This window comes from Heptranchias perlo, chromosome 6 (genome assembly GCF_035084215.1).
Source record: "Heptranchias perlo isolate sHepPer1 chromosome 6, sHepPer1.hap1, whole genome shotgun sequence".
NCBI classification, from domain to species: domain Eukaryota; kingdom Metazoa; phylum Chordata; class Chondrichthyes; order Hexanchiformes; family Hexanchidae; genus Heptranchias; species Heptranchias perlo.
Genome location: NC_090330.1, coordinates 35,867,333 through 35,892,345, shown reverse-complemented (window position 1 = coordinate 35,892,345; position 25,013 = coordinate 35,867,333). Strand labels below are relative to the sequence as shown.

Genomic DNA, 25,013 nt, shown 5'->3' with positions numbered 1-25,013 from the left:
TGAAGATCTACAACTTTTTAATCTGACCCCATTGCTAATTAACCCCAGTTTCCATGGTAGTATGTGTATCAGGACATGCGAGTCTGGGGTTTGATTTAATCATGGAAAAGCATGGAGGCTGAATAAAAGGGACATTTGAGAATCCACTTTAATTTTCAATTAATGATCTGAGGATAGAATTCTGCAGATAGGGATTGCATTTCTGTATTCTTTTAAAGAGGAGAAAATGAACTCTAGTGCATATTTAGGCTTATTTAAATCATAAAGTTATGGCACAGAAGGAGGCCATTCAGCCCATCGTGTCTGTGCCGGTCAAAAAGAGCTATCCAGCTTAATCCCACTTTGTAGCCCTGTAGGTTACGGCACTTCAAGTGCACATCCCTGTACTTTTTAAATGAGTTGAGGGTTTCTGCCTCTACCACGCTTTCAGGCAGTGAGTTCCAGACCCCTACCACCCTCTGCGTGAAAAAAATTCTCCTCAGCGCTCCTCTAATCCTTCTACCAATTACTTAAATCTATGGCCTCTAGTCACTGACCCCTCTGCTAAGCGAAATAGGTCCTCCCCATCCACTCTATCTAGGCCCCTCATAATTTTGTATACCTCAATTAAATCTCCCCTCAGCCTCCTTTGTTCCAAAGACAACAACCCCAGCCTTTCCAATCTTTTCTCGTAGCTAAAATTCTCCAGCCCTAGCAACATCCTCGTAAATCTCCTCTAAACCCTCTCTAGTGCAATCATGTCTTTCCTGTAATGCGGTGACCAGAACTGTACGCAGTATTCAAGCTGTGGCCTTACTAGTGTTTTATACAGTTCTACCATAACCTCCCTGCTCTTATATTCTATGCCTGGGCTATAGAAAGGACTTTAAGTAGGAAGTGCTAATGATGGGTTTGCAGTGTTTTTAAACTAATAAACTAATAACAGCCACTAGTAGTGATGCTGCAATTCCTACTGATGTGTAGCAAATTGTAATTATTAGGAACATTGCTACTGCAACCTACTAATGTGTGCCCTTGCTATAAACAATGTTTCATCTTATCTATCTGAAACAATTCAATCTCAACATTGGTATTATCCCCCTCCCCCAAAAAAGTTATTTTAACAACTTCTTTCCTGATATCTGCTGTTCAACACCAAATCTTATAGGGGGAAATTTTGCTGTTAGCTATTTATAGCAAAATCATAAACATTCTTTACATACACATTTTCAGTCATTAAAAGACCAAATAGAATTACATACCATTAGGCCCAGCTGGTCTGTGCTGGTGTTTATGCTCCACACGAGCGTCCTCCCACCCTATTTCATCTAACCGTATCAACATATCCTTTGGTATCATTTGCAAATTTGCCTAATTTGCATTAAGTTTCAGAATCCACCTCAATCTAAATTAATAGCAATGGTGCCAATGCTAATCCTTGTGGTATTCCACTTAGCAATTCCCCGTACTTTGACGTATCTACCGTTATTTTACCCTTCAGCCAACTTCTTATCCATTCCCAAGGTTTGCCCTGAATTGCTACCAGTCTGCTATGTTGTGTAGAACGTCATCAAATGCTTTTCTGGAAGTCTAGTTTCACCACATTATAAGGCTGTCCACAGTCCATAGACCTTATCCTGACTCCCTCGATTGTTGTTTTTCTATCTTCACATTCTTCACTAGGCTATATATCTGATATTATATCCGATAAGTGGTATTGCCACAAGCGCCCAGTTCTTGTCCCCACTCATAGACTTATTAAAAAGCCGTTGGCATCTGTAATTTCATCTCTTCAACCCTTCTCCAAATTTACAATTTGCCAATAAAGCTACCACTATTGTTGAAATATGATCCATAGGGGTCGATTTTATATCTCGGGTGGACGTCGGGCGAGCAGCGTACTCGACGTGAGGTCCCAGCCTCTTTTCCATATTCCCAATGAGCTGTAAGTGCTGTCCCAGCGCTAAAAGGTAGCTTGGTGGTCAGGGGGTGGGATTTCTGTTGGCTCCGACACAGCTGAGTTGAAAATTTTATCTGGGACAACGTGGACAGGCCGACATAAATGCTCCTCCTGGCCCCACAAATTTAAAAAAAAAACTAAAACCAACAGTTCAGGAGCAGCCTGCAGCAGTCCCTTTAAGGACGCTTGAATGATCCATTCAGAGGCCCCAAACAAAATGGTGGCAACGGGAACAGGGCAGTAAGTGAATCTCTTCCATTTTCAGGGTAGTCATGATGTGGAGATGCCGGTGATGGACTGGGGTTGACAATTGTAAACAATTTTACAACACCAAGTTATAGTCCAGCAATTTTATTTTAAATTCACAAGCTTTCGGAGGCTTCCTCCTTCCTCCGGTAAATGTTCAGGAGCTCCTCGAAGCCTACGCATTTATACATATAGAACAATACATGGTGTTTACAGAATGCCCCTGCAACTGCCCGTTGCCAAGGCAATCACCGTGTTCAGACAGAGAGGTGTCACCTGCAGAACCCCCGAATACACATTCAACAAAAAAACAAACAGGAAAAAAAACACAGAGAGGCAGAAACATCCGGAAGGCAGAGAAAGCCAGCAAATGACCCATTATATTAAAAACAGATAACATTTGTTCGCTGGTGGGGTAACGTGTAGCGTGACATGAACCCAAGATCCCGGTTGAGGCCGTCCTCATGGGTGCGGAACTTGGCTATCAATTTCTGCTCGACGATTTTGCGTTGTCGTGTGTCTCGAAGGCCGCCTTGGAGTACGCTTACCCGAAGGTCGGTGGATGAATGTCCATGACTGCTGAAGTGTTCCCCGACTGGGAGGGAACCCTCCTGTTTGGCGATTGTTTCGCGGTGTCCGTTCATCCGTTGTCGCAGCGTCTGCATGGTCTCGCCAATGTACCATGCTCTGGGGCATCCTTTCCTGCATCGTATGAGGTAGACAACGTTGGCCGAGTCACAGGAGTATGAACCATGCACCTGGTGGGTGGTGTCCTCTCGTGTGATGGTGGTATCTGTGTCGATGATCTGGCATGTCTTGCAGAGGTTACCGTGGCAGGGTTGTGTGGTGTCGTGGACGCTGTTCTCTTGAAAGCTAGGTAATTTGCTGCGAACGATGGTCTGTTTGAGGTTGGGTGGCTGTTTAAAGGCGAGTAGTGGAGGTGTGGGGATGGCCATAGCGAGGTGTTTGTCCTCATTGATGGCATGTTGAAGGCTGCGGAGAACATGGCGTAGTTTCTCCGCTCCGGGGAAGTACTGGACGACAAAGGGTACTCTGTTGGTTGCGTCCCGTGTTAGTCTCCTGAGGAGGTCTATGCTTTTTTTTTGCTGTGGCCCGTCGGAACTGTCGATCGATGAGTCGAGCGTCATATCCCGTTCTTACTAGTAAGATATGACGCTCGACTCATCGATCGACAGTTCCGACGGGCCACAGCAAAAAATCGCATAGACCTCCTCAGGAGACTAACACGGGACGCAACCAACAGAGTACCCTTTGTCGTCCAGTACTTCCCCGGAGCGGAGAAACTACGCCATGTTCTCCGCAGCCTTCAACATGTCATCAATGAGGACAAACACCTCGCTATGGCCATCCCCACACCTCCACTATTCGCCTTTAAACAGCCACCCAACCTCAAACAGACCATCGTTCGCAGCAAATTACCTAGCTTTCAAGAGAACAGCGTCCACGACACCACACAACCCTGCCACGGTAACCTCTGCAAGACATGCCAGATCATCGACACAGATACCACCATCACGCGAGAGGACACCACCCACCAGGTGCATGGTTCATACTCCTGTGACTCGGCCAACGTTGTCTACCTCATACGTTGCAGGAAAGGATGCCCCAGAGCATGGTACATTGGCGAGACCATGCAGACGCTGCGACAACGGATGAACGGACACCGCGCAACAATCGCCAAACAGGAGGGTTCCCTCCCAGTCGGGGAACACTTCAGCAGTCATGGACATTCATCCACCGACCTTCGGGTAAGCGTACTCCAAGGCGGCCTTCGAGACACACGACAACGCAAAATCGTCGAGCAGAAATTGATAGCCAAGTTCCGCACCCATGAGGACGGCCTCAACCGGGATCTTGGGTTCATGTCACGCTACACGTTACCCCACCAGCGAACAAATGTTATCTGTTTTTAATATAATGGGTCATTTGCTGGCTTTCTCTGCCTTCCGGATGTTTCTGCCTCTCTGTGTTTTTTTTCCTGTTTGTTTTTTTGTTGAATGTGTATTCGGGGGTTCTGCAGGTGACACCTCTCTGTCTGAACACGGTGATTGCCTTGGCAATGGGCAGTTGCAGGGGCATTCTGTAAACACCATGTATTGTTCTATATGTATAAATGCGTAGGCTTCGAGGAGCTCCTGAACATTTACCGGAGGAAGGAGGAAGCCTCCGAAAGCTTGTGAATTTAAAATAAAATTGCTGGACTATAACTTGGTGTTGTAAAATTGTTTACAATTTTCAGGGTACTACCACCCCGTTCGCACCGAGTGGATAAAGTTAATATCGTCTTCGTAGTCTTTATTCCTTAGGACAACATTAGTTTACCATATGCCTGGAAAAATTTGCCAACTTTTCTCCCCTCCATTGTTTTCCTGAAAGCTTTGACTCTGACTCCCTTTTTCGATGTAGGTCCAAAGGTTGATCTCTGGTACTTTATCCAAGTGGCTATTACTTTGTGTGTGCATTGACAGTGAGTGTCAGAATGCTATTTTTTTCGCAGAGGGCATCACAGCAAAGCCTTTTCCTTTCCCCACCTGACATCCGTACATGAACTTCTAGCAGGGATTGCTGCATAATCAATAGTGACAAGACAGCTGAATTTTTTTTTCCCTCTTCCCTATCCTGGGTAGCATTCAGTAATGTGAACCTCCTTCATTACTATTATTCATCTATTGAGTAAAACTACTGTTCTTCTAAAACTCCGAGGTAGTAAGTTGAAATTCTGGGAAGTTTTTTATGATTTGTTGGTAAAAGCTACTTTGAGGATATTTATCTTCAAAATTCCTTGAATTGTTCAAAATGTTATGTCTTATTAACGTTGATTTAATGCTGTTTAATCATTAAAATCTCTACTATAATATTACACAATTCCTTTCAGTTGATGTATGTTAGCATTTTTTCACTTGGTGTCAGTAAAAATAAGTTATTCATTCAACTTCAGCCAGCAGAGCAAACTTATCTATTTTGTACTTGTTCTCATTTTGCAGTTCAAAAGATAAAGTGACAGTCGACTTTATTAACCGTGATGGAGAAAAACTTAGAGCAGAGGGAAATTTAGGCGATTCTGTATTAGAAGTTGTCATTGATAATAACTTGGATATTGATGGCTTTGGTAAGTTCTGCTTTTTATAATCCAGTCTGATGTATTCAACAGTTTTTTATTTATTCAACCATGGTCTGATAAACATAAATATAATTCAAACTCTATGACTAATGTTTGATCACAATGTTCCATTCAAATGGAAGAAATATCTTGGTATGCTAAAAAGATTGACAATAGAACTAAATGTGTCTTTTTGTTGGACGTAATATTTTATGGGCAAAATGTTCCCGCCAAAGGTGAATTTCTATCCACTATGTTGTAGTTTGCATCTAGTTTGAAATTCATTCCAGAGAATTCATTTTTTTCTTCAATATTTTAATATTTTTTATAATTAAAAACAAAATCCATTTTATTTGTCCTGGATTATTCAACTTCAGACATTTTGAGTACTACTTTAATGGAAGAGTTTTTTGTGTTAAAACTATTTTTGTGACTACAACTAGCATATTGAGTGGAAAAAAAAACTTGATTACAAGTTTAACTGCTGGGAAGGAAACAAATACTGCTGCCTGTTGCACAGTGATTTGTCCTCTGCTGTATCACATGTGAATGATGGGTTTCTGCTGGCTTAATTTTCTTGATGTGGAGATGCCGGTGATGGACTCGGGTGGACAACTGAAAATCACAAGCTTTCGGAGATTGTCTCCTTCGTCAGGTGAGTGAGTGAAAGGTTCTCAAATCGCATATCTTATATTAGGCTGGGACACGATCACACCAATCAAAGGTGCCGTTGGTGTTCAGACAGGTTAGCCACGGAAAACAGTACATCCCAGTATACTGAATACACAGTGGGTCAGATTACACAGCCAGAGAGAGAAAGAGACCCGAAAGGCAGAGGGAGAGAGAGAGAGAATGTCCAGTTGTATTAAAAACAGATAACTTTTTTTTCCTGCTGGTGGGGTTACGTGTAGCGTGACATGAACCCAAGATCCCGGTTGAGGCCGTCCTCATGGGTGCGGAACTTGGCTATCAATTTCTGCTCGACGATTTTGCGTTGTCGTGTGTCTCGAAGGCCGCCTTGGAGAACGCTTACCCGAAGATCGATGGCTGAATGTCCTTGACTGCAAAAGTGTTCCCCGACTGGGAGGGAACCCTCCTGTCTGGCGATTGTTGCGCGATGTCCGTTCATCCGTTGTCGCAGTGTCTGCATGGTCTCGCCAATGTACCATGTTCCGGGCATCCTTTCCTGCAACGTATGAGGTGGACAACGTTGGCCGAGTCACAGGAATATGAACCATGTACCTGGTGGGTGGTGTCCTCTCGCGTGATGGTGGTATCTGTGTCGATGATCTGGCATGTCTTGCAGAGGTTGCCGTGGCAGGGTTGTGTGATTCTTCGCCGTGGGTTCATAGGAAGAAAATGTCGTCGATGTATCTGGTGTATAGCGTTGGTTGGAATCACTGAAGAGACTACACGATAGCATCAACAAGTTCCATCCCACCATCAAACTCACCATGGACTACTCCTCAGAATCGGTTTCTTTCTTGGACATACAAATCTCCATCAAAGACGGGCACCTCAGCACCTCACTCTACCGCAAGCCCACTGGCAACCTCACGATGCTCCACTTTTCCAGCTTCCACCCTAACCACGTCAAAGAGGCCATCCCCTATGGACAGGCCCTGCGAATACACAGGATCTGCTCAGACGAGGAGGAACGCGATGGACACCTACAGACGCTGAAAGACGCCCTCGTAAGAACGGGATATGACGCTCGACTTGTCGATCGACAGTTCCGACGGGCCACAGCGAAGAATCACATAGACCTCCTCAGAAGACAAACACGGGACGCAACCAACAGAGTACCCTTATGTCGTCCAGTACTTCCCCGGAGCGGAGAAACTACGCCATGTTATCCGCAGCCTTCAACATGTCATCGATGACGACGAACACCTCGCTACGGCCATCCCCACGCCTCCAATACTCTCCTTCAAACAGCCACCCAACCTCAAACAGACCATCGTTTGCAGCAAATTACCCAGCTTTCAGGAGAACAGCGTCCACGACACCACACAACCCTGCCACGGCAACCTCTGCAAGACATGCCAGATCATCGACACAGATACCACCATCACACGAGAGGACACCACCCACCAGGTACATGGTTCATACTCCTGTGACTCGGCCAACGTTGTCTACCTCATACGTTGCAGGAAAGGATGCCCCGGAGCATGGTACATTGGCGAGACCATGCAGACACTGCAACAACGGATGAACGGACACCGCGCAACAATCGCCAGACAGGAGGGTTCCCTCCCAGTCGGGGAACACTTTAGCAGTCAAGGACATTCAGCCACCGATCTTCGGGTAAGCGTTCTCCAAGGCGGCCTTTGAGACACACGACAACGCAAAATCGTCGAGCAGAAATTGATTGCCAAGTTCCGCACCCATGAGGACGGCCTCAACCGGGATCTTGGGTTCATGTCACGCTACACGTAACCCCACCAGCAGGAAAAAAAAGTTATCTGTTTTTAATACAACTGGACATTCTTTTCTCTCTCTCTCTCTCTCTCTCTCTCTCTCTCCCTGCCTTTCGGGTCTCTTTCTCTCTCTGGCTGTGTAATCTGACCCACTGTGTATTCAGTATACTGGGATGTACTGTTTTCCGTGGCTAACCTGTCTGAACACCAACGACACCTTTGATTGGTGTGATCGTGTCCCAGCCTAATATAAGATATGTGATTTGAAAACCTTTCACTCACTCACCTGACGAAGGAGATAATCTCCGAAAGCTTGTGATTTTCATATAAAACTGTTGGACTATAACCTGGTGTTGTAAGATTCCTTACATTAATTTTCTTGCACAGTTATTTTTTTCTCAGTGTATAAGCTTTTTAGCTTAATGTACATGTGCTACCAAATTACATGGAATGTACAGCATCGAAACGGGCCATTTGGCCCATCTGGTCTGTGCCGGTATTTATGCTCCACATGAGCGTCCTCATCTAACCTTATCAGCAAAACCTTCTATTCCTTTCTCCCTCATTTGTTTATCTAGCTTCCCCTTAAGTGCATCTATGCTTTTCACCTCAACTACTCCTTGTGGTAATGAGTTCCACATTCTTACCACTCTTTAGAAAATAACTTTCTCCTGAATTCCCTATTGGATTTATTGGGGACTGTCTTATATTTATGGCCCCTAGTTTTGGTCTCCGCCACAAATGGAAACATCTTCTCTATATCTACCCTATTAAAATCCTTCATAATTTTAAAGATCACTATCAGGGTCACCCCTCAACCTTCTCTTCTAGAGAAAAGACCCCAGCCTGCTCAGCTTCTCCTGGTAGGTATATCTTCTCGGTTCTGGTAACATCCTAGTAAATCTTTTTTGCACCTTCTCCAGTGCCTCTATATCCTTTTTATAATATGGAGATCGGAACTGTTCATGGTACTCCAATTATGGTCTAATCGAGGTTCGATACAAGTTTAACATAACTTCTCTACTTTTCACTGGACCCCTTAGAAATGAACCCCAGGGCTTGGTCTGCTTTTTTATGGCGTACGTTTAGTGATTTCGTGTATCTGTACCCCGAGATCCTTTTGCTCCTCCACCCCATTTTGACTCTTATTATCCAAGCAGTATGTGGCCTCCTTATTCTTCCTATCAAAATGTAACCCCTCACACTTGTCTATATTGAAATTCATTTACCAATTACACGCCCATTTTGCCAGTTTATTAATGGCTTCTTGTATTTTGTTGCAGTTTTCGGTATTAAATATACCCCCTAATTTGGTGTTGTCCACAAATTTTGAAATTGCACTTCTGATTCCCGAGTCCAAATCATTTATGTAAATTGTGAATAACACTGGTCCCAGTACCGATCCTTGTGGAACACTTCTTACATTTTGCCAGTCCGAGTAGCTACTCTTAACCTATACTCTCTGTTTTCTGTTTTGTAGCCAGCTTGCTATCCATTCTGCTACTTGTCCCCTGACTGCACATGCTCTGACATTAGTCAGGAGTCTACAATGCGGTACCTTTTGAAAATTCAAATATATTGCATTATATTGCATTATCCTTGTCTACTCTTTTCTGTTAATTCATCAAAGAATTCAATAAGGTTGGTCAAGCATGACCTCACCTTTTGAAATCCGTGCTGACTGTGTACTTGATCATATTTTCGGTTTCCAGTTGTTTTTCTATTGCATCTTTCAGTAAGGATTCCATTATTTTCCCTACCACTGATGTTAAGCTGACTGGTCTATAGTTCCCTGGACTTGTTATATCTCCCTTTTTAAATATAGATAGAACAGTTAGCTGTCCAACAGTCCTCTGGCATTATTACTTTTTCAAAAGAATTTTTATGTATAGGTAATAGTGCCTCTGCTATCTCTTCCCTAGCTTCTTTTAATATGCGCAGATGCAATCCATCTGGACCAGGGGTTTTATCCTTTCAAGTTTGATTAATTTATCCCCTCCCTTTCTATCTCAAATGTCTTTATATCTTTTTTGATCTCTTTTTGTAATGTCATGTCCACTTTGTTAGTCTCCCTGATAAATACTGAGGAAAGTAATTGTCCAATATTTCTGCCATTTTGCTGTCATTACCTGCGAGTTTATTTTGTGCACCCCTATCCCTATCCTGATTTTTTTCTTTTGTTATTTATGTGTCCGTAGAATACCTTACTATTTCTTTTTATATTCCATGGTGATTTAATTTCATAGTCCCTCTTTGCTTTCCTAATTTTTTTTTTCTTCTTTCCTAACCTCTTCGCATTTCCTTTTGTCATCCTGTCCTTTGTTGTCTATGTACTTAATGTATGCCTTTTTTGTTTCAACTTTGACTTTATGCCTTTATTCATTCATGGTGTTTCATTATTGGCTAATTTGTTCTTGATTTTTAGCGGAATATATTTCTCCTGGACTCTGTTGATCACCGTTTTAAACATTTCCCACTGCTGTTCTATCTCTTTGTTTGCCAATATTATTTTCCAATTAATTTTCCCTAGTTCCATTCTCATCCCCTCAAAATCATTTTTCCCCCCAATCTATTACTTTGGTCTTTGTCTTACTTATGTCCTTCTCAATCTTTATCTTAAATCTCATTATGTTATGATCGCTATTGCCTAGATGTTCCCCTATCCTTACTTCTCTTTTCTGCTCTGGTTCATTTCCCATTACTAGATACAGCAGTTATTCCTCTTTTTTATAGGGCTTCCTAGATACTGAGTAAGAAAGGAGTCCTGAACACATTGTAAAAACACCATTCCCTTTTTCCCCTTTCCCTACCTCTTGCCAGTTTATTTGTAGGCAGTTGAAATCTCCCATGATTATTATTCGATGTCTTTTACTCATTTCATTGCTTTGCTCACATATTTCTTCCTCCACCTCCCTTCCACTATTGAATGGCCTGTACAATGCCCCTGTTAATGTGATCGATCCCTTCTTATCTTTTATCTCAATCCATATGGATTCTGATTCTATCTTTGTCAGTTACGTCCTTTTTTTCTACTGCCATTATGTAATCTCTAATTAGTACAGCTACTCCACCCTGCTCCTCTTCCTTCCCTATCCTTTCTAAATATGTTATAACCTGCATTATTTAATTGCCAATCCTGTTCTTTATTTAGCTGTGTTTGAGTTATACCTACTATATCTGGTTCCTTGCTATGATTTATTGCCTCCAGTTCCCCCATTTTATTTCGGACGCTGTGCACATTGCCATACAGGCAATTTAATTTGTTTTTATTAGTCACTCCTCTCACTTTTTAGTATTAAGTCTTTTTATTCTTCAGCTCTATAACTGTATTTGTTCTCCGACCGTTTGTTATCTTTATTTTTTATCTTGATTCTTTATCTTGGTCTGATTTTTACTCTCATCTCCTATTTCTTTTAACTTTAGACTTATGTTATTTCTACCAGATCTCCACCGCCCCCCCCCCCCCCAACCCTGTCCCCTGTCTCACTAGTTTAAAGCATTATTCAAAGCCCTATTTATCCTTTCCACTAGGACTCTGGTCCCGTTCCGGTTCAGGTGGAGCCCATCCCAGAGGTACAGCTCCTTCCTGCCCCAGTACTGGTTCCAGTGCCTCAGGAAATGGAACCCCTCCTTCCCAAACCACTCTCTCAGGCACTCGTTCACCTTCCTGATCTGTCTATCCCTATCCCTATGCCAAATGTTGTTCCCATAAATTACAATGTAATACAAACTACCATAGGTTAATAGAATTCCAGCAACTGTACTTGTGCAAATAAGATGTTCTGAATCATTCTGTTGTATTGTGGTGAATGATATCAAAACCTGATGTGTAACAGTCACCAATGGCGATATTATGTCTGTTCATACACACCTCTGATGTGAATATTTTTATTTAAAAGAAAGTCAGATCTGAGGAATGCTAGTTTTGGTTCCACAATGTATGAGAATTGGGCCGTAGGTCATTGGATATATTTTCCATGCCCTGTTATCCTAAATAAATTGCATCATCTTCGTTTATTGGCCAGCTCTGCACTTGATACACGGTATAGTACCAGTATTTCTTGTATGCATAATAAAGATTTTTATAAACAAATCTTTAAGAAATTTGAATAACCACATTGTTTCTCTTGAAATCATATGACATGGTTTATATTTTCAGTAATACATGTTAATCTAGACACAACTGCATTTAAAAAAATATTTGTTGAAATGTGGGTGACAATGACAAAGCAATACCTATTTTTCCCTCGGTGTATTAAGAGGCCACTGCATGGTGTGGGACTGGAATCACATGTAGGCCAGACCAGGTAAGCGTAGCAGATTCGCTTCCCAGCAGGATATTAGTGAACATAGGAACAGGAGTAGGCCATTCAGCCCCTCGTGGCTGCTCTGCCATTTGATAAGATCATGGCTGATCTGTGATCTAGCTCCATATACCTGCTTTTGGCCCATATCTCTTAATACCTTTGGTTGCCAAAAAGCTATCTATCTCGCATTTAAATTTAGCAATTGAGCTAGTATCAATTGCCGTTTGCGGAAGAGAGTTCCAAACTTCTACCACCCTTTGTGTGTAGAAATGTTTTCTAATCTCATTCCTGAAAGGTCTGGCTCTAATTTTTAGACTGTGCCCCCTACTCCTAGAATCCCCAACCAGCGGAAATAGTTTCTCTCTCTATCTGTTCCCCTTAATATCTTATAAACTTCGATCAGATCACCCCTTAACCTTCTAAACTCTAGAGAATACAACCCCAATTTGTGTAATCTCTCCTCGTAACTTAACCCTTGAAGTCCGGGTATCATTCAAGTAAACCTACGCTACACTCCCTCCAAGGCCATTTTGTCCTTCCGAAGGTGCGGTGCCCAAAACTGCTCACAGTACTCCAGGTGCGGTCTAACCAGGGTTTTGTACAGCTGCAGCATAACTTCTGCCCCCTTGTACTCTAGTCCTCTAGATTTAAAGGCCAGCATTCCATGAGCCTTATTGATTATTTTCTGCACCTGTTCATGACACTTCAATGATCTATGTACCTGAACCCCTAAGTCCCTTTGGACATCCACTGTTTTTAACTTTTTACCATTTAGAAAGTACCATGTTCTATCCTTTTTTGATCCAAAGTGGATGACCTCACATTTGTCTACATTGAATTCCATGTGCCACAGTTTTGCCCCTAATCTATCAATATCCCTTTGTAATTTTATGTTTCCATCTACACTGCTTACAATGCCACCAATTTTTGTGTCATCGGCAAACTTAGATATAAGACTTTCTATGCCTTCATCTAAGTCGTTAATAAATATTGTGAATAATTGAGGCCCCAAGACAGATCCCTGTGGGACTCCACTAGTCACATCCTGCCAATGTGAGTATTTACCCATTATCCCTACTCTCTGTCACCTTTCGCTCAGCCAATTTCCTAACCAAGTCCGTACTTTTCCCTCGATTCCATGGGCTTCTAACTTAGCTAACAGTCTCTTATGTGGGACCTTATCAAATGCCTTCTGGAAGTCCATATAAATAACATCCATTGACATTCCCCTGTCCACTACTTTAGTCACCTCTTCAAAAAATTCAATCAGGTTTGTCAGGCACGACCTACCTTTCACAAATCCATGCTGGCTCTCTCTGATTAACTGAAAATTCTCGAGGTGTTCAGTCACCCTATCCTTAATTATAGACTCCAGCAATTTCCCCACAACAGATGTTAGGCTAACTGGTCTATAATTCCCCGGTTTCCCCCTCTCTCCTTTCTTTAAAAAGCAGAGTGACATGTGCAATTGTCCAATCTAGAAGGACAGTTCCTGAATCTAGAGAACTTTGAAAGATTATAATTAGGGCATCTGCAATCTGCTCACCTACTTCCTTTAAAACCCTGGGATGGAAACCATCTGGTCCTGGGGATTTGTCACTCTTTAGTGCTATTATTTTATTCATTACTGTTGCTTTACTTATGTTAATTTTATCGAGTCCCTGTTCCCGATTCAATATTACTTTTCTTGGGATTTCCGGCATGCTATCCTCTTTTTCTACTGTAAATACTGACGCAAAGTAATTGTTCAACATGTCCGCCATTTCCCCATTGTCAGTGACAATATCCCCACTTTCAGTTTTTAAGGGGCCAACACTGCTCCTGACCACCCTCCTTTTCCTAATATAACTAAAAGTTCCTTGTATTGGTTTTGATATCCCTTGCAAGTTTCTTTTCATACTCTCTTTTTGTAGCTCTTACTATCTGTTTTGTGACCCTTTGTTGATCTTTGTATCTTTCTCATTCGTCAGGATCTGTGCCATTTTTTGCCTTTTTGTATGCCCTTTCCTTATGTCTTATACTGTCCCTTACCTCTTTAGTTGTCCATGGCTGTTTTTGTTGGCAAGTAGAGTTCTTGCCCCTCAGGGGTATAAACCGGTTCTGTATCTCATTAAATGTTTCTTTAAACATTTCCCACTGATCATCAGTTGTTTTACCCATTAACAGATTTGCCCAGTTTACTGTGGATAGTCTCTGTCTCATCCCATTGAAGTCGGCCTTACCCAAGTCTAGAATCTTAGCAGCTGATTCACTTTTTTCCCCTTTCAAACACTACGTTGAACTCGATCATGTTATGATCACTATTGGATAGATGTTCACGCACAGTTAAGCCGTTAACTAAATCTGGTTCATTACTCATTGCTAAATCTAGTATGGCTTGCCCCCTTGTTGCCTCTAGGACATACTGCGAGAGAAAACTATCCCGGACACACTCAAGAAATTCACTACCTTTCTGACAGTTGCTAGTCTGCTTTTCCCAATCTATGTGAAGGTTAAAGTCCCCCATTAAGACCACTATGCCTTTGTTACACGCTTGTCTAATCTCTGCATTTATACAATCTAGCACTTCAGAGCTGCTGCCAGGGGTCCTATACACAACTCCCACTATAGTCTTAGATCCTTTCTTATTTCTCAATTCAACCCATAAGGTCTCTGTTGGCTGCTTACCTCTCGTTATACCCTCCTTTATCATTGAAGCGATTTCATCTCTAATCACTGAGGCTACTCCTCCCCCTCTTCCATTTTCCCTATCTCTCCTGTAGACCTTATAACCCGGTATATTTAGTTCCCAATCCTGACCATCCTGCAGCTATGTCTCACTAATAGCTATCATGTCATACCCTCCAATTTGAATTTGAACCTGTAGTTCATTTCATTTATTCCTTATACTCCGTGCATTTGTATATAGAACTCTTAGTTGGGCCACACACCCTAGCCTGACCTTCAGCTTTGAAGCTGGGTTAATCGCCTTACGCCTTCTAGTTTTCACTATATCTGTATTGCCTAAAGAAGCAGTTGGGTTTTTATGATTGGATTTGAACTATTGACCTCTGGGTTGCAAGTTATGAACCATATCCTCTAGGCTACCATAGCTGTGATCTTAAAGGTATTCAGTGTGGTTATCAGTTGTGATTTCTGTTGTGGTGCAGTTGCACATATAGTTGAAGGTTTATTTCTACTTCTAGTGATACTTGTGTGGCACATATTGAGTATTTAGTTTGTGTTGCTAATCAAAATGAAATTCCTGTTTTGGAAGAGATTTTGTACTGTAGTGTAAAGTCTTCAAGCTCATTCTGACTAGTTGGTAGCATTCCTGTCTTTTTAATTAGAAATTTCTGGGTGCAAATCCCACGCCAGGACTTGAAAATGTAAGGCAAGGCTTCCCACCTCCCTTCCCCTGCTCACCACCCGCCAATTCTTGGGTGAGTGGTGGCATAAGGCAACTCGAGGACATGCTTAGCTGCGTCCCTGCCTCCCTGCTGCTTTCCACAGATCCGTTGCAACATGAGAAATTGGATGGGTGCATACTAACAATATGTAAATGAGAGGAACACTGTGGCTGTCATATTCCCCGTCATCTACCCTGCAAGAATGCTGGATACAAAGGCTACCTATTAGGACATGGTGTACAGCACGAAGAAGTCAGCAGACGGGGCACGGGAGCTGACCTCAAAGAGCAAACTATGCAAGCATTATAAGTGCACAGCCCTGCAAAGGCCCTATCAGGTATGAGGGAATTTTTTGGTAATTTTTTTTTATTGTTGGCAGACAGCATGCTGGTCACCTCTCTTTGCTACAGCGGCAGGCCCTCGGGGAGCCCACCTCCTGTATGTCAATGACCGCAGAGCTAGAGCCAGAGCCAGGTAGATCCATGTGCTCAATGGCCAATCAAAGTCCGAGCCATTATCTTAGTTGACAATTCAGTGCAGGAGTGCTGCATTATTAGAGGTACATTAAACTGAGGCCCCTTCTGCCTGTTCATGTGTATGTTAAAGATTATCCCTCAACCGAAACCAAACAGGTTAATTGACCGTTTCACTGTTATTTGTGGGATCTTTCTGTGCCTGTATAACAATGATGACTGCAGTTCTAAAGTGTGAATCACTGAGATGTTTCTGAAAGACCTGATGACATGCTTATATACATGTTTGTCTATTTGTCAGTGAACTTAGTGGATTGATTGTATATTTTTACAGTGGTTACTGGACTTCTGTTACAGTGTGCATTGAATTTAACACATAACTAACTGAGTTTGGGGAGTGGGGTGGGGGGGGGGGTGGAATTAGGTGGTAGCCCTGAAGATTTTGATGTAACTGTACAAGCCTAAATGTCATTTTAACTTAATTAAAAGTTAGGTATTTGGAACATTAAAACCTAATTTATGATAGCTGGAACAGAATTTGGCAGACTTGCAATTTCAAGTAAGGTCATCACTTATCTCACATGATATACCACAATATGACTAAATAGAAAAGATAAATCTGAAGCACTACTTCATATTCAACCATGGCACCAGGTTAAGGAGCACACCTTCACACTAGCAAGAGGGAAAGTTAGGATTGAAATTGGGAAGATCTCTACAAAAAGAGTGATCAATACATGGAATCGATTTCTTGGTAGGATGGTGGCGATAAGAGCCCTGAAAACATTTAAGAAATAGTTGGATGCTGTACTGGAGGACTGTATCTTCTTTGGATGGATGAGCTGAATGGCCTTTTCGTCTGTATCCATTTTGTGATCTGAAAACCAAATAGATTGGATCTACAATAGCTAACCCATTTAACAAAAGTTAATGAACTGCACCCCTTTACCCCTTATTGATCTGGTTATTTTTTATTTTGAATATATAAGAGTCTGTATTTATTAGGTAGCAGTCTATATAACGAGTTAAAAACAATTTTTAACTCTGTTGTGCTTCTCAGACAAAACAGAGACTGGGACAACTTAAAATATGATTAGTCTCCTTAAAGTGATTTGCAGGAATTCCTAGAACAGAAAGATGCCAGTATAGTCAGAGTGTTTTATAAAGCAAATTGTGGAACATTTCAACAGCTGCATTATATTTTGTAGCATATTCTGCTGCCATCAGAAGGAAGCCATCCTGAGGGCCATTAACTTTCAGAGAGAGAAAAAGTGGAAATTTTCTCTCTACCAGACTGAGGCATCCCAGGTGGCACATGATGTCCACCTGGCTAACCCACTCCAGAATATGTGCACCAAAGTGTGCCTCTCTGGAGCCCTGACCCAGGATGAAGTGCTTGTTGAGACTGTAGTTCATAAGGGACGCCATCAGTACTGCAACCTGACCTGCATTGCACTCCATTGCCAGTGCCTGTGCTGGTTACCACCGCCCTGAATTTTTATTCTAGGAAGTCATTCTAGGCTGCCTGTGGAGACATCAGTAAAATTAGTCAACCAAATGTGCACTGATGCTTTGTTCTAGCAAGCCAAGTCATTACTTTACCCTTGGACAACCTTGCATTTTTACCGAGTGACACGATTCCTGCAAAGTTCAAGGCGACATAGATTGCACTCTTGTGGCTATATGTACTCCCTTTATTAATCTCATTATCTTGGTCAATGTCCAGTTTATTTGTGACCTGCAGAATCACATAAAGCCTTCATCTTAAGAGATTCCACTGTGCTCGCACTCTTTCAAATTGAAAGGCAAGTCCTGAGTTGCTGCTGGGAAATCAAGACTGTCCTCGATAGCCACCATGGCTGATGACACCTGTGTGCTTTTCCAGAGTATTGTTATAGCGAGATCCATTCTTCCACCAGAGACATCATAGAAGATACAGTTGGAATATTGAGAGTGCACCTTAGGTGCCTGGATTGGTCTTGGGAAGTTCTGCAATATAGCCTGGCTAGAGTTTCCAGGATAGTGATGGTGTGCTGCATGCATGCATTTATATAGCGCCCCTCACGACCTCGGGACATCCCAAATCGCTTTACAACCAATTAGTACTTTTGAAGTGTAGTCACTGTTGTATTGTAGAAATGATGTGGAGATGCCGGTGATGGACTGGGGTTGACAATTGTAAACAATTTTACAACACCAAGTTATAGTCCAGCAATTTTATTTTAAATTCACAAGCTTTCGGAGGCTTCCTCCTTCGTCAGGAGGACGAAGGAGGAAGCCTCCGAAAGCTTGTGAATTTAAAATAAAATTGCTGGACTATAACTTGGTGTTGTAGTATTGTAGAAAAACACTGATCAATTAGCGTGTTTTACAATTACATCTACAATGTGAAGGAAAATTACAGTAGAATTAAATAAGCCTTTCAAAGGGAAAAACTGCCCTACAACATGTATTACTTAGTAATTCGGAGGTCTAGTTCTCCCCACAAACCTTTCTTTAAAAAAAACACACTTGAATTTGCCAAAAAGTCAGAAAATGTAAGTGTCTCTGTGTTAAGCGAGTAGATGATTGTAATTTGTTTGGCAGACCATGTACCAAGGAGTTTTGGGGATTCTCAAGCAGCTGCCAGGCAATCTGTCAAACTGTACATCAGTTTTCTGTAGCCTAAGACTTCCTGTATTATGAGTGTTTCCATTTTATTGGCTTCTATTTTTTTTCAAGAATTAAATAATCAAGTAATTCTGATGAGTATTTATTATAGTTATTGTAAAACATTTGCAGTTTGAAGTAAAAGGAATTTATGTAATAAATACGTGAGTTTCATTTTTATCCCATTCTTTTTCTTGTCTTCCGTTCTCTACCCTCTTTTCCCCACCCCACCCCCAATTTTATGCACCACTGCAAAAAGACAACATGCACCCTAAAATCAGTTTAAAAATGGTGTAATCAGCAGTTACACAAAAGTGATCCAGGTTGACTTGCCCTTCCTGTGGAGTACTGTCTAGTCTCAATATGATCCTCTACCTGATGACTGAAGATTAGGATGAACTCCATGGAGGACTAGTTTAAAGTTTTGTTTGTCTCTGCTATTGTTCAGACTGCAGTGGTTTTCCAAATCTGCTATTATCTGAGAAAATGCTGCAATGCTTCAGTGCCTAGGAGATGCTGTACCAAGATTATTTCCTATTTCTAGATAAGAATGTGCTAATTTGTAAAATGCCTACTAAATGTCCTGAATATGATTTATTATTTGTTAAGGGAAGGTAGTGTCTGACTAACTTGATTGAATTTTTTGAGGAGCTAACAAGGAGGGTCGACGAGGGTAGCACGTTTGATGTAGTGTACATGGGTTTTAGCAAGGCTTTTGACAAGATCACACGTGGCAGACTGGTCAGAAAAGTGAAAGCCCATGGGATCCAAGGGAAAGTGGCAAGTTGGATCCAAAATTGGCTCAGTGGCAGGAAGCAAAGGGTAATAGTCGACGGGTGTTTTTGTGACTGGAAGGCTGTTCCAGTGGGGTTCCGCAGGGCTCAGTATTAGGTCCTTTGCTTCTTTTGTATATATTAATGATTTAGACTTAAATGTAGGGGGCATGATTAAGAAGTTTGTAGATGATCCAAAAATTGGCCGTGTGGTTGATAGTGAGGAAGAAAGCTGTAGTCTGCAGGAAGATACCAATAGACTGGTCAGGTGGGCAGAAAAGTGGCAAATGGAATTCAGTCTGGAGAAGTGTGAGGTAATGCATTTGGGGAGGGCAAACAAGGCAAGGGAATAGACAATAAATGGGAGGATACTGAGCGGTGTAGAGGAAGTGAGGGACCTTGGAGTGCATGTCCACAGATCCCTGTGGTTAAGAAGGCATTGCTCTTTTTCGCTGGCACAGACACGATGGGCCAAATGGCCTCCTTCTGTGCCGTAAATTTCTTTGATTAGAACCATAGAAAGTTACAGCACAGAAGGAGGCTGTTTGGCCCATTGTGTCCATGCCGGTCGGAAACAGCTATCCAGCTTAATCCCACTTTCCAACACTTGGTCCGTTTCCCTGTAGGTTACGGCACTTCAAGTGCACATCCATGCACTTTTTAAATGAGTTGAGGGTTTCTGCCTCTACCACCCTTTCAGGCAGTGAGTTCCAGACCCCTACCACCCTTTGGGTGGAAAAGATTTCTCTTCAGCTCCCCTATAATCCTTCTACCAATTACTTTAGAAAATAGTAATACGATTTGGCAGAGTCAACATGGATTTATGAAAGGAAAATCATGTTTGACAAACCTATTGGAGTTCTTTGAGGATGTAATTAATAGAATAGATAAGGGGAACCAGTGAATGTGGTGTATTTGGATTTTCAGAAGGCTTTTGATAAAGTCCCTCACAGGAGGTTGGTGAACAAAGTTAGAGCACATGGAATTGGGGTAATATACTGGCATGGATTGAGAATTGGTTAACAGGAAACAGAGAGTAGGAATAAACGGGCCTTTTTCAGGTTGGCAGACTGTGACTAGTGGGTTAAAGCAGGGATCGGTGCTTGGGCCCCAGCTATTCACAATCTATATCAATGATTTGGATGAGGGGACCAAATGTAATATTTCCGAGTTTGCTGATGATACAAAACTAGGGAATGTAAGTTGTGAGGAGGATGCAAAGAGGCTTCAAGGAGATATAGACAGGTTAAGTGAGTGGGCAAGAACAAGGCAGATGGAAAAATGTGAAGTTATCCACTTTGGTAGGAAAAACAGAAATGCAGAGTATTTTTTAAATGGTGAGAGATTGGGAAATGTTGATGTTCAAAGGGACCTGGGAGTCCTTGTACACGAATCACTGAAAGCTAACATGCAGGTGCAGCAAGCAATTAGGAAGGTAAATGGTATGTTGGCCTTTATTACAAGAGGATTTGAGTACAGGAGTAAAGATGTCTTACTGCAATTATATAGGGCCTTGGTGAGACCACACCTGGAGTGTACAATTTTGGTCTCCTTCCCTAAGAAAGGATATACTTGCCATAGAGGGAGTACAACGAAGGTTCACCAGACTGATTCCTGGGATGGCGGGATTTTCATATGAGGAGAGATTGAGTAGACTAGGCCTGTATTCTCTAGAGTTTAGAATAATGAGAGGTGATCTCATTGAAACATATAAAATTCTTACAGGGCTCGACAGGGTAGATGCAGGGAGGATGTTTCTCCTGGCTGGAGAGACTAGAACCAGGGGTCACAGTCTCAGAATAAGGGGTAGGCCATTTAGGACTGAGATGAGGAGAAATTTCTTCACTGAGGGTGGTGGATCTTTGGAATTCTCTACCCGAGAGGGCTGTGGATGCTCATTCATTGAATACATTCCAAACAGAGATCGATAGATTTCTAGATATTAAAGGCATCCAGGGATATGGGGATAGTGCAGGAAAATGACGTTGAGGTAGAAGATCAGCCATGATCTTGTTGAATGGCGGAGCAGGCTTGAGGGGCCAGATGGCCTACTCCTGCTCCTATTTCTTATCTTCTTAAATCTATGCCCCCTGGTCATTGACCCCTCTGCTAAAGGAAATAGGTCCTCCCTAGCCACACTATCTAGGCACCTCATAATTTTATACACCTCAATTAAATCTCCCCTCAGCCTCCTTTGTTGCAAAGAAAACAACCCCAACCTATCCAATCTTTTCTCATAGCTAAAATTCTCCGGCCCTGGCAATATTCTCATAAATATCCTCTGCACCCTCTCTAGTGCAATCTCATCTTTCCAGTAATGTGACCAGAACTGTACGCAGTACTCAAGCTGTGGTCTAACTAGTGTTTTATACCGTCCTAGCATAACCTCCCTGCTCTTTTATATTCTATGCCTCAACTAATAAAGGGACGAATCCCATATGCCTTCTCAGCCACCTTATCTACCTTCAAGGATCTGTGGACATGCACTCCAAGCTCCCTCTGTTTCTCTACACCTCTCGGTATCCTCCCTTGCCTTGTTTGCCCTCCCCAAATGCATCACCTCACACTTAAGGATTGAATTCCATTTGTTACTTTTCTGCCCACCTGACCAGTCCATTGATATCTTCCTGCAGTCTACAGTTTTCCTCCTCACTATCAACCACGCAGCCAATTTTTGGATCATCTGCAAACTTCTTGATCGTGCCCCTACATTCAAGTCCAAATCATTAATATATACCACAAAAAGCAAGGGACCTAGTACTGAGCCCTGTGGAACCCCACTGGAAACAGCCTTCCGGTCATAAAAACACCCGTCGACTATTACCCTTTGCTTCCTGCCACTGAGCCAACTTGGATCCAACTTGCCACTTTCCCTTGAATCCCATTGGCATTTACTTTTTTGACCAGTCTGCCATATGACACCTTGTCAAAAGCCTTGCTAAAATCCAAGGAATCGTACAACACCAGGTTATAGTCCAACAGTTTTATTTGAAAATCACAAGCTTTCGGAGCTTACCTCCTTCGTCAGGTGAGTGAGTGAGAGGTTCTAAAATCGCATAGCATATATTAGGCTGGGAGACAATCATATCACAGCAATCAAAGGTGTCGTTGGTGTTCAGACAGGTTAGCCACGGAAAACATTACATCCCAGTATACTGAATACACAATGGGTCAGATTACACAGAGAGAGAGAGAAAGAGACCTGAAAGGCAGAGAGAGAGAGAGAGAGAGAGAGAGAATGTCCAGTTGTATTAAAAACAGACAACTTTTTTTTTCCCCGCGGGTGGGGTTACGTGTAGCGTGACATGAACCCAAGATCCCGGTTGAGGCCGTCCTCATGGGTGCGGAACTTGGCTATCAGTTTCTGCTCGACGATTTTGCGTTGTCGTGTGTCTCGAAGGCGATCTTCGGGTAAACGTTCTCCAAGGCGGCCTTCGAGACACATGACAACGCAAAATCGATGAGCAGAATCTGATAGCCAAGTTCCGCACCCATGAGGACAGCCTCAACCGGGATCTTGGGTTCATGTCACGCTACACGTAACCCCACCAGCGGGAAAAAAAAGTTGTCTGTTTTTAATACAACTGGACATTCTCTCTCTCTCGCTCTCTCTGCCTTTCGGGTCTCTTTCTCTCTCTGTCTGTGTAATCTGACCCATTGTGTATTCAGTATACTGGGATGTAATGTTTTCCGTGGCTAAACTGTCTGAACACCAACGACACCTTTGATTGCTGTGATATGATTGTCTCCCAGCCTAATATATGCTATGCGATTTTAGAACCTCTCACTCACTCACCTGACGAAGGAGGTAAGCTCCGAAAGCTTGTGATTTTCAAATAAAACTGTTGGACTATAACCTGGTGTTGTAAGATTCCTTACATTTGTCCACCCCAGTCCATCACCGGCATCTCCACATCATTGCTAAAATCCAGGCAGACTACATCAAACGCGTTATCCTCATCTGCCCTCTATGATTAGAATTTATCAGAATTTTTTGAAAGCATTGCTGACTTTATTTTATGTACAGATAAAGGTTGGTTCCCATAAGATATAGAATGCTACTTAAACCCTTTGTTTTACTTTATTAGTACATTTACATACTTCTGGCCGCAGCTAGGGACACTACTTTTCCTACCACCAAGGAAGCAATGGAAAATCAACATTGTAACTCCATGAGGCTTGCGAACCATTGACCTATCAGCACTTTGTGCCTGTTAGCACAGGGTGCCTGAGAACATTTTGACCTGGAACATTGGCCCATGTTTGCTACAAAAGCTACTCAGAAAACTACATGTTTTGGTGTTCCTTACTTCATCTGGTTTCAAGTTAAAACAGTCATAACGCCTCATGCATAAGTTTGTTTTGGAATTCTCCCTGCCTCAGGAAATTGCTTCCTTTTGTCATGGATCCCAAAAAGGAATAGTTTCCACTGTCAAAGCCTGTATCTGATAAGACATAGATTATAATAACCCTTTTTGGCAGGATGCAGAAGTTATGCAGGCAACGGGACAAGAGATGGGCTCTATACCAAAGCCCATCTCTACAACATTGACTGCAGCAGTATTATATGAGCTGTTTGTGCTCAAGACAGCTGCTACAGCTGCACTTCATCATTCTGTATTGATACAGTGTCACCAGTGGTGAAGCTTTATGACTTGCTTCTTTGGCCTCCAAAACTTTCCCAGATAATGGAATACTGTTTGTTGTGCAGATGTTCCACCACAGAGCGCATCATCCCTTGTTGAACCAAGGCTGTTGGAGCATGCATTTGATTTGCTTGTTGGCTTGCAAGCAACCACAGGGGGCAAATTTGAGAGATGTTTGTCCTTGTTATAGTTGTGTTCAACTATACACTGTTAACATATCCCATAAAGTGCAAAATATATGCTTTTACAAATGAAAACCTTTTGAAAGCATAGATGTCCGTAATATTTTCCTGGTTGGATTAGACATCTTGCATGCCTGTAGACATTGGGTGAAGATTGCTTCTGATGCTTCTCCACAGTTGAACAGCCTGCCAACCCTTATTGTCTACAACAACAACAACCTGCATTTATATAGCGCCTTTAATGTGGTAAAACATCCCAAGGCACTTCACAGGAGCGTTATCAAACAAAATTTGCTTACACATGAACAGTAACAACTTGAGCGAGATACCATTTGGACAAGATGCCACAAGGCAGCCAGCACTTGTGAAACTGTTTTTAGGACAAAATGGTGCCTTTAGAAGCAGAGTGGAGAGATGAAAAAAGTACCTTGTTGAATGGCTGACCACTTAGCATCTTTTGTGGAGCATAATTTGTCTATTCTCAGCTAGACCATCAAATGGAGTAGTTCAGCAAATTTTTAAAAATCCAACGCCAATTCAGTTAACACAATAATTTAAGATAGTGACTAAGATATAACTGCTTGAATACCAAATCCCACCTTTAATTATAGCTAAATTGTTAGAAAACCAGCAGAGGTGAGAGAAATTTAAACTGCTAGATTAAGTTTGGGAAGGTGGCCGTAAAATTCCTTGGAGTCCAGGAAAATGTGCCCCTTAGTGTGTACTGCTGAATAGTCTGATTTTACAAAGGACTTTCAGGGCTGGAGTGGGCAGCCTTAGTTAGAGCCCAGCTATATATATTTTCTCAGCTTGTTGGGTTTTATTTTACTGTTGATGGTCTCAATGTTTTCCACTAGGTGCTGCTGTA

At 42.2% G+C, this 25,013-nt stretch overlaps 1 protein-coding gene across 1 annotated transcript in view; it reads left to right on the top strand.

Moving 5' to 3' along the window:
• The window catches only part of fdx1 (ferredoxin 1), a 59,540-nt gene that overhangs the window by 15,906 nt on the left and 18,621 nt on the right, over positions 1-25,013 (top strand). Inside the window, exon 2 of the mRNA XM_067986111.1 lies at positions 5,191-5,315. Within this exon, the coding sequence (XP_067842212.1) occupies positions 5,191-5,315 (125 nt within the window). The remainder of the gene's footprint in view (positions 1-5,190; positions 5,316-25,013) is intronic.